The following is a 16,401-nucleotide window of genomic DNA, read 5'->3' on the forward strand; positions in this document are numbered from 1 at the left end:
TCATTAAAGGAATTTTCACGGACACTCTGACTCTGATTATACTTGCAATACGAATCGAATGTAAAGACGTGAATATGTGACCTTATACGCGCATCAATTATGACAATTAGACTTGTGACTTTACTAAAGTTTACTTACGTCTACTGGAAATGAAATAAACATTATCTCGGGATATTCCCCGACGTATTTACAGATTTTCTTAAGCTTTAAACAAACCTCTGTGAATACTTATGATATACATAGTATAAAATTAAATTCAATTTAGTATATCGTAAATGTATAGGTTTCCTCATAGAGTACAGAATCTTTCAATTGAAAGAAAGGAATTTCTACGTATCTGAGACTGATCTATTTTCCGAAACCTCAACCTCGAAGCTCGCACCGAAATTTGTTTCAGAAATAAAATATTAAAAAAAAGAGAAACTTTCGTTTCCTGGTACGCGATTCGAAGACATCAGAACGAGTACCTATGTTTCCTGGAAAATCTCAGAACATCGTATGCTTCTACGATGGAAGGGTAAACTCGAAGACGGAAGTGCGTTCTTACTGCCAAGAATCCGTGAAGAAGAGTTGGGAGGGGAGGAAGAGAGCAGAAATGCCTGTCAGAGTAGCTGAAGCGAATCTCTTCGAGTACTTGATGATGTCTTTGTCTCGCCATGCATTAGTTTTTCTTGCTCTCCACAAGGAAACTTATCTTGCAACGTAATTACCCATCTGAACACGTGCACCAAGCGATTTACTTGACTGTTATTACATCCACTCTCGACGTTGCCTTGGAATATCAACAATTGAATTATTGTTTCTTATTTAAGAATTTCGTAATGAAATTTACGAAAAATTTCTTTATCCGCTGTCCATCCTACTTCGAAATGAGTTCTTCCAAATCCTAACAATGTCCAATTTCTCACGATTAAAAGAATTTGATAAAAATTAGAATAAACGATAGCGCAACTATGTTACATCCAATGAACGAAAGTGCACTCGTTATAACGCTATATTCGTAACATGCTATATTTTATTGATAAAGAGTTTGTATAAAAATTCACAATGTAACAATAATTTGTATATATTTAATTTTCCAGGAACCAAATGATTAAGATCGATGAAATTGGGCAATTTATGCTTTGTGTCTGTCGTTTATTGAATAAAAATTCGAGTTATAAATTCATTCGTAACCCTGTAATTTATACCGTTGCTATATATTTATGATTGATTTACATATATTGATTTTGTTTGAACTGTTTGATCTGATCGCACACTTTTTATGTATGCAGATGATGAAACATGGCTGGGACAACTACGTGAGGTACGCCTGGGGAAAGAACGAGCTAAGACCAATCTCGAAAAGGGGCCACAGCGCTAGTATCTTTGGTGCTTCAAATATGGGTGCGACCATCGTCGACGGCCTCGACACTCTGTACATCATGGGTCTACACGATGAATTCAAGCAAGGCCGTGACTGGATCGCTGAGAATCTCGACTTCGATATCGTGAGTACATAGTTTCCTCTTTTATTTTTGTTTCTGTCTCTCGGAAAATTGTAGCGTTCGAGAAGAAACGTGTAAACGTTGTGCACGTTCCAATGTTACAAATGGGACGCGTTATTGAATGACGGATTGAATTACGTTTTTAATTTGTGAGATAGACATAATTGAAAGAGACGGTGGTACAAGTACTGCGACAGAATCAAAGGAAACCACCATTTTCGAAGCTGTTCGCGTAATATTTCAGAAACTGCAATTGCTGTTGTGTCATAACTGTTACATTAATTAATTTACAATATCGTAAAAATGAAGTTTAATCGAAAATCAAAATTACTACTTGCATGGGACGTAACGGTTAAGAAATATTTCAATTACATTGAGCGCGATATTTAAACAATTTAAAGGTTTTTTTTATAAGAAAGAGAAATTCCATTGGAGATCACTAGAAATCCAAATACAATTCGATAATTTCCAAAAAGTTCATATTCTCCATTTTATATTACGAAATCTCAATTCATTAATAATTATTCCGTCCAACCGTTGAAGTGAGATTTTGCTCGCGCAAAACTCGATCGTTTCTTTTCCGTTGAATATATCGACGCGGTACAGATCTCGATAAACGCACGTATACATATATCTGTAAGAACGTTTGACTCACGCATCGAAAGCAATTTCATCGAGTCTCACTCTCGATCGACGCTGGAAATCCCAACGAAACGCAGGCTCTTGTCGCGTGTGTGCAGTAGTGTGCACACGTCCTTTCGAAATCAACATTTTTCCTTGCCAAACTTCGTGAAAATGTGTTTACTCTAGCCGATGGTCGTAAGACGTGACAATTCTCCCTCGTCGATTCCACCGTCAAAGGTGAATGCGACTCGAGACATCTCGACGATCCTTGAAATAGTCGGATGACAATTTTTACGAAAGAGTTCTTGAAAGCAAGTAGAATATCGCAGACAGCGAATGATATTTTCAAACTGTCAAATAGGAATTCTTAATACAATTCCATGACAATTGTGAAAATTCTTCGTTATTGAATCACATGTCATGTTTCTATAACTGATTATAAAAGAGAAAATACTAAAAACATATGTTTAATATTATCTACTGAATAAAATTTACAGGAAATCAATTAGTAGGCGCATAGAAATAACAATTCTACAAGTTATATTATTAGTAAAAATATATTAGTAAAAAATATGTGAAATCTTTGAAAATATCATAAATTATGAACAATACTTTGTCTTCGTTATTACTTTCCTATGTCCGGAAATTTTTTTATTTTTTTGTTTCGCCATTGGGAGAGATTTCTTTATTTAACCATTTACAGGAATTTTATCGATTTCTTTTTATATTCTAATAACGTATAGAAATCAAAGATTCAGTGGGAAAGTGGGAAAAAGAAAGAAAAGACTGCAAATATTAAAACACTAATATTATACGTATTAATAAAATTAATAAATAAATGAAAATTAAAATTCACAAGAATATTCTACAGATTTTTAGATACAGATTTTATGTATCATTTTCTCAGTGCTTAAACATGCTTGCACCAGTTGTTTCAGCCTTTCAAATATAACAATATATCAACTTGCATAGCCTTTTCACGCTTCTATTTAAAAGACTTCTAGAATTTAATTAAATTATTAATGAGAAAATGCGAGTATGGTGAATATCTGATTTAGAACGGTGAAGTTATATTACGAGTTATTCATAAAAAGTATATTTCTAAAGACTAATTCATAAAAAGAAGTAGGAAGAACAAGAGCATTCCTAGCTCTGGAAGAATTCCCACGGTGATTCAAGGTAATCCTTTGAAAATCGTGACTGTTCAAAGGAAGCGAGATCGAACAAATATTCCATGACCTTGACGGACAATGAAAATCTTATCTGCAGAGAGCAGCAGCCACGTTGAAACGCTTTAAATCCTAATCCAAGCTCAGGTACATCCTTCAACCTTCTATATTTTACGCAGCTGTCGGATTAATTCTAGCGTTATCCCGTAAGTCGTCGCAAACTTTCATTTTTTCCCTGTTCGTATCTATATATATATATTTATATAGATATATATATAGATATATATATATATATATAGATTCATTCTTATTATCGAAATATCAAAATAAATGTTAAATGAAAATAATTTAACTGATGTTGTTAATGACAAATGAAAGCTTCGTCATTTCTACAAATATTCTAAATATTATTAATAATATTTATACAATACATGAATCATTATATAAATATTTATGCAACTCGTAAAACCTTCTACTCTACAGTTAACGTAACATCGATTTTTATCTTGAAACTCATCGGGAAAAATTGTAAAACTTCGGACGAAAATCTTCGAAAAAGATGAAGGAACGTAAAAATATCCTTTTTTCGAAATTGATATCTGAATTAGTTCCCAAGATATCGAATTATAGAAATTATGAAAATCATAAAAATCGTAAAAGATATCCAGAAAAATCATAAAATTTTAATTTCTAACAAAGGACATTTAAGAAGATAGGGGAAATCACGCCATAAAAACGCCCTTTTTTCGAGGTCGATATCTCAATTAGTTTCCAAGATACACGGACTTAAAGTTTGGTATTGAAAACACGCTGGAATAGTGAATGGCGGGCGAAATTCACGTGACCCACATTGTTTCTTGGAAACGTGTACTTTGCGTAGTAGTAATAGTAGTAGTAGTAGTAGTAGTAATAGTAGTAGTAAAAAATCGTCTGACTCAGCGTCTGCTGGTGGCCACCGCAAGGACTTTGCTCTTGAAATAGGTCAGTGAAGGTGTGCTAGTGAGAGATCCGAGTGTGCGAGCGAGAAAGGAAAGTAAACAAGCGAAAAATTATTTTCCTTACAAGATCGTATCTCAAGAGCGGATGTTTCTGAATCTGTCCTATTCACCTGGAACAAAATAAAATGCAGTTTAAAGAGAAAGATCTTACGCTTCTAACTGTGCCAATTGGAATATCCCATTGGATATAATTTTTTAAAATACTAAGCTTCCTTTTTTATAATTAAAAATTATTTGGAAAGATTCTTATATCAAAATTTGATGATATAGGGATAGTGAAAGAACTTAAAGTTAAATAAACCTCATTGAAAATATTTATTTGTTTCTGTTTTATTTTAGATGAAGATTGCTTTTCATATTGATTGTTTTTAGAATAATTGAGAAAGTTTGTAGAATAAAATGATGAATAAAATATATACACTGGAAACTCTAGTTTCTTAAATATACAGATAACATGTAGTATGGATTCTTTTCACACAAATCAGAGTTATTATAATCGGGTATTGTGTAAATTGAATGAAATAATTAAATTGTCGAATATTCATACAGACAAACAAAGCAGGAAAGGGTATTAAGCAATGCTACAGGGTGAAATATGAAATCAATGGCAGACAACGAATCATGGTGGTTGCAAAAGGAATTTAATTCCTCTGTTGTAAATTCATACTTCTCGCTATAGTAAGAATAGTATTGTTTCCCGCATACCTCTGGTTTCTATTAATATCAACATTCCTTTGTCGATGTTGTTCTTTCATTCGATTGATAAATGTTAATTCCTCGCTATAATGCATTGACTGACTGTCTGTTATTTTATCGTTTTACAGAACAGAATCATTGTTTTATGGAACTCCGACTCGAAAGCCCCGAAGGGCACAAAATCTTATCTATTTTGCTAAACTTGCGCGAATGCACGCGAAACAGTACTCATAGCATAGCGTAGTACTCGTGTCGCTAATAATTCTCCGCGTTTCACGTTCAACGCCACAGGGACGCGAGTTCGACACGATTCGTCGTTTCGCGGTTGAAATTAACAATCCAACTGCGGCGGCTGGTGCTGCTCGTTAATTAACTTAATCGTTATGTAAATCAGTGTCTCGACCGTTCCTTAGGGGGGTGGCAGAAGCAAAGAGGGGGGAAGCTGGAGGAATAAACTTTGTCCAAGCGTTTTCGTCGCTAGACAACCGGTCCCGTAAGTACCAGCCGGAGAACTTGGCTCGGTTTATCCAAACTTGGTAACAATCTCCGTTACTTCTGCACCGACGAAACTCCTGGTTATCCAGCCACCCCGACGATTCTCACCCACCCATCGTGCCGGTTGTTACACGAACACCAACCTTCGTCTGGTATTAGGGCGTATTCCTAAGTGGATAAGTTGCCGTATTAACCAGTAACCACCCTGACGTTGAATTTCGTGCCTATCGGGTCGCAGCTGCGCGTCGCGGAAAACGCTTGCTCTTCCACTGTAATTGTGGCTGATAGCAGATAAAGAAGCGTTAGTTTGCGTTTTTTTGTGTTTGGTCTAAAACTGTTTGAGAGATTGTTTGCATGGAAATGAGAGATGGAATGATAAGAATGGATCGATTAATATTGTTGGGAAAGTGATCATAGTTTGTGAATTTTGTATCGAATTTCATATACATTGCAAATTTGTTGTTCTAATTTGATTGACATATTGGAAGAACGTCTTTTTAATTGTGTGATACGGAGTACTAAATTTCAGGGGATTTTAATCTTTTCACTTTTAGTAGTACAATTATCAACACTTAATATGTATTTAAATATTTCATATATACTTAACTTGAATTAAACCAACTTCCAAAAGAAATTTCTGTTTGAAGATCAAGAGAATAATGTGAATAATAAGAGTGAACTTTTGTGAAACATTTTTATCAAAGGTTCTTCTATTTGGTAAATTCGATAAATTGTTGTAAAAGTTGAATAATGGCAAGTAGTTGAAGGAAGACATAGATATAGATATATTTATATCTATGTTTAAAAACACATTTTCATGGCATTTGAAGACGCGAAGTCACGATGCCATTTAAATATTTGGTTTCTCGAAGAAATATTCCCGAAGGATTTCGCTTCCTGGTGTGGATAATAGAACGTCAAACATTTTCCTGATCTGTGCCAACCTCAACTATTTATGGTGGATTCCTAAACGGATAACTTGGAGTATTAGTCACTTCACTGCGCTGCAAACTCGTGCACAGAAACTGCTCTATTGCTCTTGCCAGAATTTCTAGATAATATTTCACACCTGTGCTATTCGCTTCCTATTCTTCGCGCTACATTCTCCAACTTTCGCCAAGATAAAATATCTTTTCCCCTTTTTCCAACAATTTCTATCGAACAACCTATTTCTCATAAAAAAAAGATGAAAAACGTAAATGTGTTTGGTTGAACGAAAGATTTTTATATTTTTACGAGGTAGCGCTATAACAACCTACTAATTACAATTAGTGGGACAAGTTACTCGTATGATAGCGTAATAAAAATTTACTTTGAGATAATCCTTCGAAAGAAATATAAAAAAGAGTGTGCAGACACAAGTGATACATATAAAAATAAGGAAAAGACGATTTTCTGATTATTTCGCAGTGTATTTTGTTTTCATAATCTCATTTAAAATTACGTGCTGTGATTAAAATATCTCTTGAAATAATCGGCCAATATCGTATGGACACTTTAATAAGAAGACGCTAGGAAACAACTGTAATAAAACTCATTTAACGTAGAAATTAAGAGATTATTCGTGGCAATCTTTTTCTCGCCAATTAGACGTTAAAATGTGCAGTTCATTCGACAGACACAGGAGATAAAATAAATTTTTTAATTAGTTACATTAATTGTCTTAAAAATATCAGACATTACACGGAAAATACGGGACAACTTCAAAAGTATAAAATTACACCAGTTTCGCCAATAATTTCAATTATAATCAAGACTGAAACGACCAGGTAAAGTACGTTGTTTTACAATTTCGCTTTTCGTCCTGTTGGCTGAAAATGATATCAATTTTTTTTACAAATGGTACGACCCGTAACTGGAACGGGACTGTATCAGACTTAATTTAAAGCAGCGATTCTATTACACAGCCACAGTCCGTTCAAATATTGCAGGCGGTGTCCAAGCTATGGTCACGTTCTAAGATATCGGGTAACCCAATGTGGTACCGTGTCCTACCACTTTCGACACGATTTTCGTGGTTTCGTTTTCCATGCTGACATTTTGCGGCAGGTGTTTCTACGAAGATTACTCGCGAACGCGGTTAAATTGGTTTTATCTCACAAATTCGTAAAAGTTTTTCAATTTAAAATGATGTAACTAATAATTAAACAACGGATTTTTATGCATTTCTTTCATGGAGGGGAAACCTGTTCTATATAATTTCTAAATACGTTCAGCTACGTTCAAGCTATCGTGTACTGAATAATTTTTTATAATATCTTGAAATCATCGGAAATGATTTGATATATATGCATACATATATTTAGGTTTCTAATATTAATAACATTACGTATGATGACATTCACAGTAATTATATTATTCTATAATAACAACTTACCATATTGAAATTGTAATTACAATATGGGTATTTACCAAAAGAATATTAATTAACAGTTTTTTCATAAATCGATAAAGAATTTGTTTTAAGCCAATCTTGATCAATTTCTTTAATTTTCCATTATTTCCAATAATTACAATATAATGTCGAAACTATAATTGGGATATACCCAATCATCCAAGGGAACTAAGCTTTTAATGGAATCTTCGGATTCACATTTTTTTAATGCGACAACTGTCGATCTTTTATCCTAACCCCCTTCAATTTTCATAATTCCGTGATCAAGCGAACCCCCTTCAATTTTCGTGATCTCCGATTGATCACAGCTTTCGAGTCATTCGAATGTTACGAAAACCATTCACGTTCTTTTCTCGTCGAAATATCGCTTTTTACGAAACAATCGCTATTACAATTGATATATCATTTGTTATCACGAATTTTAGATGTTTTCAGCAGTTTGCGATGCAACGAAATTCAATTTTTTCCTCTTTTTGTCGAGTGAGAGAGAGAGAGAGAGGGACGAACTCGTTATCCGCGTTTACAAAGCGGTCTGCCGGAGAAAAAATCGTTTCGCTGGAAATAGCTGACTGCGTTTGAATCTCAATAGCAATAACGGGATAGTTACACCGCTTTAATGGAACAAACTTGTTTGACGCTTTGCTTTTTTCCCCCTTCGTTTACCGTTCGCGAAATGAAAATCTATTACCAGGCCTAAATATTCATCCTGATCGAAAATTATACCTGCGCTCTTTCATTTCTCTGTCAAATATACTTATAAGCGAAACGAGTGGCTCATTATCGTCGGGCTTGTGAGTATCAGATTAAAACAAAATCACATTATCTTCTATTAAAGTATTCTTAAAATATTATAAGTCTTTTTGCTGGTTGGAACAATGATAAGATTGAGATATAAAAATTCGATGAGCACAGCAGGATTAACGATAATTCTATATCTTGTTTTAAAAAATTCATATATATAGTCGAGGACAAAGCTAAGTGGAATAATGATGTTTACTCAAACTAACTGTAGCGTTACATTCTTAAATTTTATTTAGTAGCTTTTAACACATTTACTTATTACCTTTTACCTATTACCCTTATAACACGTAGATTATGTGGTAAATATTGAACAGAAAGTTCGTCTCGTTGTTACGAGCAAACTAAAGAATTTACTTTCTCCTTGAAATCGTGTATCGTTTTCAGTCAATTTGTCCACTATTCCTTTCGATAAGTTTTCGCCATCATTATGGCAATTTCGTTATTTCATCGAGGTAAAATCGCTTAATCTTTTGAAAAAAAGAAACGTTCCAATTCGATTTTGCAGTCTTCCAAAGAACACAAGTACTTTTTCTTCCAGCTCTTTGTAACAAGCAGGATAAGTGGTAGTTTAAGCGCGTAAGATAGATCTAGAGAATACGATAGGTGGGATAGAACACATGCCATCCAAGTTGCACCAGTTTCTATCGATCAATTAGCGCGTGTGGTTTTACATAATCGCGGTGAATATTTGAACTTGTACCAGCCAATGCCAGGAACATTTTGTTTTACACTTTACAGTTGACTGCTAATTAATCAACAATATCAAGCTAGATTAATTAAATTGAGGGTAATAGTCGTTATTCGAACTCAGACCCATCTCGCTACGAAAAACGGCGCCCAACTTTCTGTTCATCTCAATAATTGGAGTTAATATTTACATTTCTGTATAAACGCTTCGTCATATGGAAACTTCGTCGATATCTATCTCCACCAACTGTTCACTCATTTCTATTCTCAACTGTATACAACCATGTATTTAAAAACATATAAGGCTGAATCGTTGATTGACTCTCAACCACTGCATCAACGATCGACGCTCTCCAAAAAATTCCCTCGGAATTCTAGGAGAATTCTCTACTTCCAAAAGTCCCTCCCTTTTTTCAAAAATCACAAATGCGAAGATTCCAGATGCAAGAGGGGATGCGGATGACGCGCTGGAGGCGTGCTTTTCCACGCGTTGGTCAAATCAACCGTTGGAATAACGAAAGAGACAGAGAGACAGAGAGAAAGGGAAAGATAGAGAAAGAGAGACCGGATTAAAAAACAGCGAGTGAAAGGGGGCGCTGCGGGTATTAATCTTCCGGTGGCCGTCCAAGCGCACCCCGTCGGCCTGGTCGAAATCAATTTCAATGCGGCGCGTATGCAAAAAGGATACGGCTGCATAAAACGCGGCCGCGAGTGAATACACCCGGCTACGCCGATATATATTACCCTGTGCAAGATTTATAAAAGAATGAAAACAGTACGCGCGTCCAGCCTGTGCACGCATCGTTGACGAAAAAATGGGGTTGGTGGGAGGAAAAAAAAGAGAGAGAGTATATATATATGGTTCGTCTCTCTGCCTCTCTCTCGAGGTGGAAACCGATCGTGAACGGGTTATATGGACTGGCCCACGATTCGGACGGCCGATAAATTCGACGAGGAAGCTGACTCCCTAACCGCCACGCGAGTTAAAACGAAACACCACGTTGTATTATGCGCTATCCTGAGCCCACGTGGACGGAACGAAAGCTCAATCAACGCCAAGTCCGCTATCTGATGCCTGTTCAAGTTCACAGTTAAGAGGAATACTAGGAGACGATAAAAACGTGAAGTCGATCGAAGTCGAACTTTTGAAGATCTTATTAATCTGCCTTCGGTACTATGTTCTCTTCTCTTGGGTTCTCTCTATGTTTCTCGTACATTCGAGGTAACAAGTAGCTTACATTTGTATTGTATCAGTTAGCAGAATTTGTAAAGGGTAGCTATAACGAAATTTACTAGTTACGTATACGTATATGGTATACAATGAGAAATTAAGTGTAATTACGAAAATGAAATATAAGGTCAAGCATATACACCGACTTATGAAAGTATACGAATATTTATCATAGAAACATTTATGTCCGTATTGTATGTGTAATACGACGTATTTTGATTTTGCATTGGCATTGTGTCATTGTATATAGAAGTGACAAGATATTTATTGCAAACGTTACTTGTAAAAATTTAATTCGCTATAGATAGGCGTCCCGAGCATATGAGTATGAAATATCGACGTACTGAATATCATTAACAGTGACATTAAATATTTTCTAGTCTTCGCGTACATTTTTAGATTCGTTTCAAATTTTATCAGCATAATGGTGATAGTCGAATTTCATTGTAGTGCTAATAAAATTTGAAAATGTTTTGTATAAGACGCATAAATATTCATAAACGATTTCTAAAACTGATGAAAATGCTCTTACGGGCAATTGTATCGACGGTACGTTTCGCCATAACATTCCTAAAATACAACGGTCCTCCTTACAATGTTACGCCAGTGGACCCAATGTATTTGTTGGATCCTCTTGACGCCAGTCCGCATATTTCGTGCACGCATTGTTCCCGGAGACAGTGTGTGCACCGAAGTTGCCGGTGCATTTTTAATGAAGTCTCCCTTTCGGAGAGGAGCGGTTTTCGGTGCCTTTGTGACGAACCGTGGTACGGGCACGCCTTTAAACAGGCTAACTTGTTTTATTTGTCGTTCTCTGGAGACACCTACTGCCATTGAACGCCGACCTTGCCGCCTCCAACTATACGAAACGCGACCGTTTCTTCAGACACGAATAAAATCACGACCAAACGTCTAAAAATATCTGTCGCCTTTTCTCTGTTATTCCATCTCTTATTCTTCGATTTTCACCCTTTCGTTACGATTTTGTTCCACTTATTCTTCGATTTCTCTCAATATTCTTCGCGAATTTCATTCGTCCCGTTGGAAAAAGAGAAAGTTTCGTAGCGATTGAAAGTTTTGTCAAATATTTTCCTTTGTAAACAGACAATTACTAACCGTGCGTTTATAGAGAATTTAAAGAGACAAAAACATGGCACAAGGAACATGGTAAAATTACGATTTTCGTCGATTTCGAAATGGTAAATGGAACATTTCGACTAAAGAAGAACAACGATACGTATAATACGTAAATGAAACAAGCTCGAAAATCTACATACATCCGCAAGTATGCGATTTGTAGCCAGGCGTTTCTCACAAGCGTTTAAACCGATGGGTAGCCGCCCCCGAAACTCGCACCGGTCTAGCACGCAGCTGAAAGTTATTTATCTGCCGGTTTGGAAAGGTTAATCAGGATCACGTCAAATCCAGGTTGCGGATAGGGTTATGAGCTCACGGATGGGTAGGCTAACCGTGCAAATTATGGGACGTAGTAACGTCTCTCCAATTCTCTCCAACCAGAGTTCTTATCCAACGAAACACTGTAATTAGCGCAAAGTCATCGTGCCTTTATGAGTTTCGTGTGGCCGTGGTGAACAGAGGAGAGACGTTGGCCTTGAGTCATCGGCTAACTAATCCTTGCTCTGTTTCTCTCGTGGAATACTTTAATCAAGACGACTCTTAAAACCCGTCATCAGAACCGATTCGATGGCGGACGATGAAATTGCGCGTCAGTTTCGTTTATGTTCTCAAATTAGTCGGATGTTAATCCAACGAATGGCCATGTGTCTTCAGTAGCACCGCGCACCACAGCGATAATGAACAGTTCCTCGTGTGTATATGCCTCTCGTCTGGTTGGTTAATCTCGTTCCGATACGATTCCGAGAGAAACGAAATGATCTTGCCGCGGAGTCGATTCGAAACGATAAGAGGAAATCACTATCGCTTTCGTACTTAAGTGAAACTGCAAGATAATCGCCGAACTCTTATGAGCATAAGTGTTAAGTCGATTGGGTTTACGACAGCAACGTTTAGCATATGGTACTTTTTAGATATCTTGTTTCGGAGCAGAATCGTAAAATCGAAAAATTATAATGCTGTGTGGACGCAAGAACTTCGTTATATGCTACTTTTCTGATTTAAAATTTTCTATGTAGCATTCTTTCGTTCTTTTTTTTTTTTTTTTTTTTTTTAATTATGTAGAACCGTTTGAAGTTCTTCGTGTTCTTTTACCTTTTAAGTAAAGTTAAATGTATTATCGAGACTGTTGCAAAATGGCTATATACAATGAATCGTGGAAGTATTTAAACATTTACCACCAAAAAAAAGATATGCACTTAATTTTTGTTAAATGAAAGTGTAGTTACATCTTTATCCATACATCTAATCCACTTGTCATCCCATACGTTCGAAGATGACTTTCATGCAGATAAATAGTAAATAGAATGCAGTATGGTTTCTTCTAATGAATTATGAAATAATCATTAAGTAAATTAGCACAAATGCGCTATTCACCATTTGCAGAGGAAGGACGAATTAGAAATGCATTTCATTTCAAAGGACGCTTCTTTGGTCCATTCGCCACAATGCTTCTGCAAAAAATTAGATTCTGTAAGTTCGTCATTTGCATTATAATATCAACGTCAATTACAAGCGTTATTTTCCCTCCGATTCCTACATCTACATACATGTACAACTATTTTATAGCAACGAGAGTCATAAATCGTGCTGCTTGAATGCAGCGTGGAAACACATAAAAATCGATAATTCGAGCTGGCAGCTCTGTCGTATTCCAAAGAATGTCGTACGTAAATCAGGATCTCTGTGAAATATCTGAAACTTTAATTCTTAAAGTGTCGCGAGCGTAAAAACGGAGACATCGTAACAGAATGACCGTCGCGTCACTGGAGATAACAATCGATCGATCGTTCAAATGAAAAATGACATGCACGAGCCTTGTAAATACAAAGAATCAGCCTTTCCATTGATCCTCTCGAGAACATCTCAAAGGAGTGTCGCGGTGTTGTGATACGATACCGATATCGGTACGCCTACTCGCGTCCATTTATTGGACTTTAAAGCTCGATGATTCCTAGAATCGGTAAAGTAGAGTAAGGTGAGATTATTTGAGTTAACCAAGTTTCAACATCTTATGAGTCAATGCTAAGTCAAAAATTCAACTTTGTGCAATATAATTAGCAGACTGTGTTTGGATCATGTATTTATGCAAAAAGGTGAAAAATCCACAGAAGATATACAATATACGGAAATATATTATTACGAATCATCCAAAATATATAACTTATTAATTTTAAATCGTTTCTCGTGTTTTTCCTCTTTGGTCTTCAAATGACCTCTTAGTGTAGTCAATGGATCTGGTTATAATATGGCTTTGCAATAGTCGCAGTTTTAAAAACGGTAAAGATGACAGAGAACAGATTCGACGTGGGACAATGTTTGAGCGACTTCTGATTGAAATATATTGAACGGTTACATTCGTTATACACTACCATTGTTTTATGCCGATTTATGGGAAGTAGAAAAAGCAGTAAATTCCTTCACGAAATTCCACCAATGAAATATACGTGAGTGAAAATCGAGAAGAAAAGGGAAAAAGGGCTATGCGAAAAAAGATGATTTCTTTAGATGGAGTAACGCGAGTTCTTTTCGCGTAGACAATTTAATTCGATAGAATAATTGTACGAATAACTTGTTGACTAAATTATACGATATTTTATCCGCTATTCGTGAAAGTAACTTTCAATTCTGGAAAGAGAGATTCTTATTTTGTCAGTCAAACCAAATAATTAAGTATACGGAATTACAATTCTGTAAACGAAAGGTTGAAATAAAGATCATATAACAATTTAATCATATTCCTCGTAACAGATAAGATATTTTTTAAGGTTTTAAATTTCATTCAGAAAGAATTCGATGAAAGGAATTTTTTCCGAGAAATTAAAAAAAAAAAAGGATGATATTAAAAATATAACAGGAAAAGAAAAGGAAAATGAAAGTAACCTTCTACTGTGGTTGTCATCAATTACACGAGCTACAAATCAATGTCTGGCGATCGCACGGTTACACTATCAGCGTCATTGTCTACGCAATCATCGAATGGGCACGTAGGTAGATAGATAGACTGGTAGGAAGGAAGGAAGGACATCGAGAAGGATACCGTAACGCTTCGAGCAATCAGTTATGCTGGTCGGGGGCCCCACGACTGGCAATTTTGCTACGGCTCACAGCGAAACACCGCATAAATCACCGACTTTGGCTCCGTTCCGCTACTTCGTCGCCAGGCAACCGCGCAGAACGTAGATGCACTTTCGATTAAAACAGTTGTTTCATCTGATCATCACAGGAGAAAAACATGGTCAGTAAGTAGATTTTTGTTGGTTTTCTGATTTAAGTATTGCTTTATGTTTCAACGTAATTGAATTATTATGACATATTTGAAAGTGAAGATAATCTGTTAGATCGAAAAATATAAATCTTTTGAAGACAGCTGATAAATTGGCGAAGTTTTATGGAAAACAAAAGTATAATTATTAAAACAAGCAATATCTTAATATATTACTGATACTGGAATATTATGTTTTTGAAATTTTGGACTGGATAAAAGAACACACGCATTTTTCCAAAACCGAATATAAACACAGTTTTGATAATCTTGCAATTCCATTTCTTAAAACGTAGAAAATGTGACTAATCATGCTCTTTCTCTGTGATCTAAAACCACGAATCGAACTTATGATTGATTTTTTTGTGCGATCATCGATCGGGAGTAAACGAATATTCCTTTCCATTTTCGGAATCGTCGAAAAGGTTTATGAGTTTAGAATCATTAATCTTTATGTAATTCTATACATTTCAACATAATAATTCCAATTATTGAAATTATTAAAATGTAGCATATTTCATATTTTTTTTGGAAAAGTGAAATAACTCCTCGTGCATGGATAAAATTCGTCTGACGTTTTATAATTTAGGTACATGGAAGTCATAGTATGATAATAAACAGCACTTTTTTCATGATATATCATTACGCCACACTATATATATTGCGAGATCATTCGTTGCAATTTTTTAGAACTAATAATAAATTCTTAGTTTAACATAAAAATCTGTAGAAAATCTGCAGTTGAACGATATGTGGTGCTTATAAAATAAGTGTACTATTTTTAGCTTGAAACTTCAAAAAAATTTGGATATTATCAAAATCCTTCTTCTCAAATATTGTGATATCTAAATTAACAATTGACAATAATGAGAATACCTGAGAGTCATTTCTTCCTTGACAGATGAGTTGTTGCATATCTCTTGTCCGTTTCTCGCTTATTTCATATTTTTCCGAATCACTCGTTTGTCGTCGTAAATTTATGTCCATAACCTATCACTACTGAATTTAATTACTGGTTCATCCCCTATTCTTTCACCAAATCTGCAATATAGAAAGCCTGTCATTTTCAGTCAATTCTACGATATTCATTGTCAATCGAGTGTATTATATAAGGCTTTATCTCTAATATCCCATTAATATCCTACATTGCGTTTCTTCATAGAGAATCAAACGCCAAATGATCTAGCGCAAAAATAAATTAAGAAGAACAATATTACTTACTCAGAGGTTAACAATAGCATTGGACGAAGAACAGATTGCAAAGTTAATTATTGTGAAAATAAGGACACTCTGCATAGAAGAACCACTTCAGACAATAACTGTCATGAGGAATAGGTATATTTTGTTGCAAGAAGCTGATGTTTCACATATTATGACTACCTGATACAAATCAAATTTGTAAACTGTTGATACTCCTCG

At 35.4% G+C, this 16,401-nt stretch overlaps 1 protein-coding gene across 4 annotated transcripts in view; it reads left to right on the plus strand.

Annotated features, from left to right (window-relative positions):
• The window catches only part of LOC143303087 (uncharacterized), a 151,197-nt gene that overhangs the window by 104,129 nt on the left and 30,667 nt on the right, over positions 1-16,401 (plus strand). For 2 of the 4 annotated variants that reach the window (XR_013059099.1, XR_013059097.1), the window contains 3 exons: positions 1,275-1,490; positions 14,575-14,959; positions 16,145-16,377. Coding sequence is in view for 1 of the 4 variants with exons in the window: in XM_076621101.1 (XP_076477216.1) it covers positions 1,275-1,490 (216 nt within the window). In the remaining 3 variants the exon portion in view is untranslated. Of the gene's footprint in view, positions 1-1,274; positions 1,491-14,574; positions 14,960-16,144; positions 16,378-16,401 lie in introns of those variants that run through there. The other 2 variants (XR_013059098.1, XM_076621101.1) reach the window with 2 other exon arrangements.

Source organism: Bombus vancouverensis, chromosome 8 (assembly GCF_051014615.1).
Source record: "Bombus vancouverensis nearcticus chromosome 8, iyBomVanc1_principal, whole genome shotgun sequence".
NCBI lineage: Eukaryota > Metazoa > Arthropoda > Insecta > Hymenoptera > Apidae > Bombus > Bombus vancouverensis.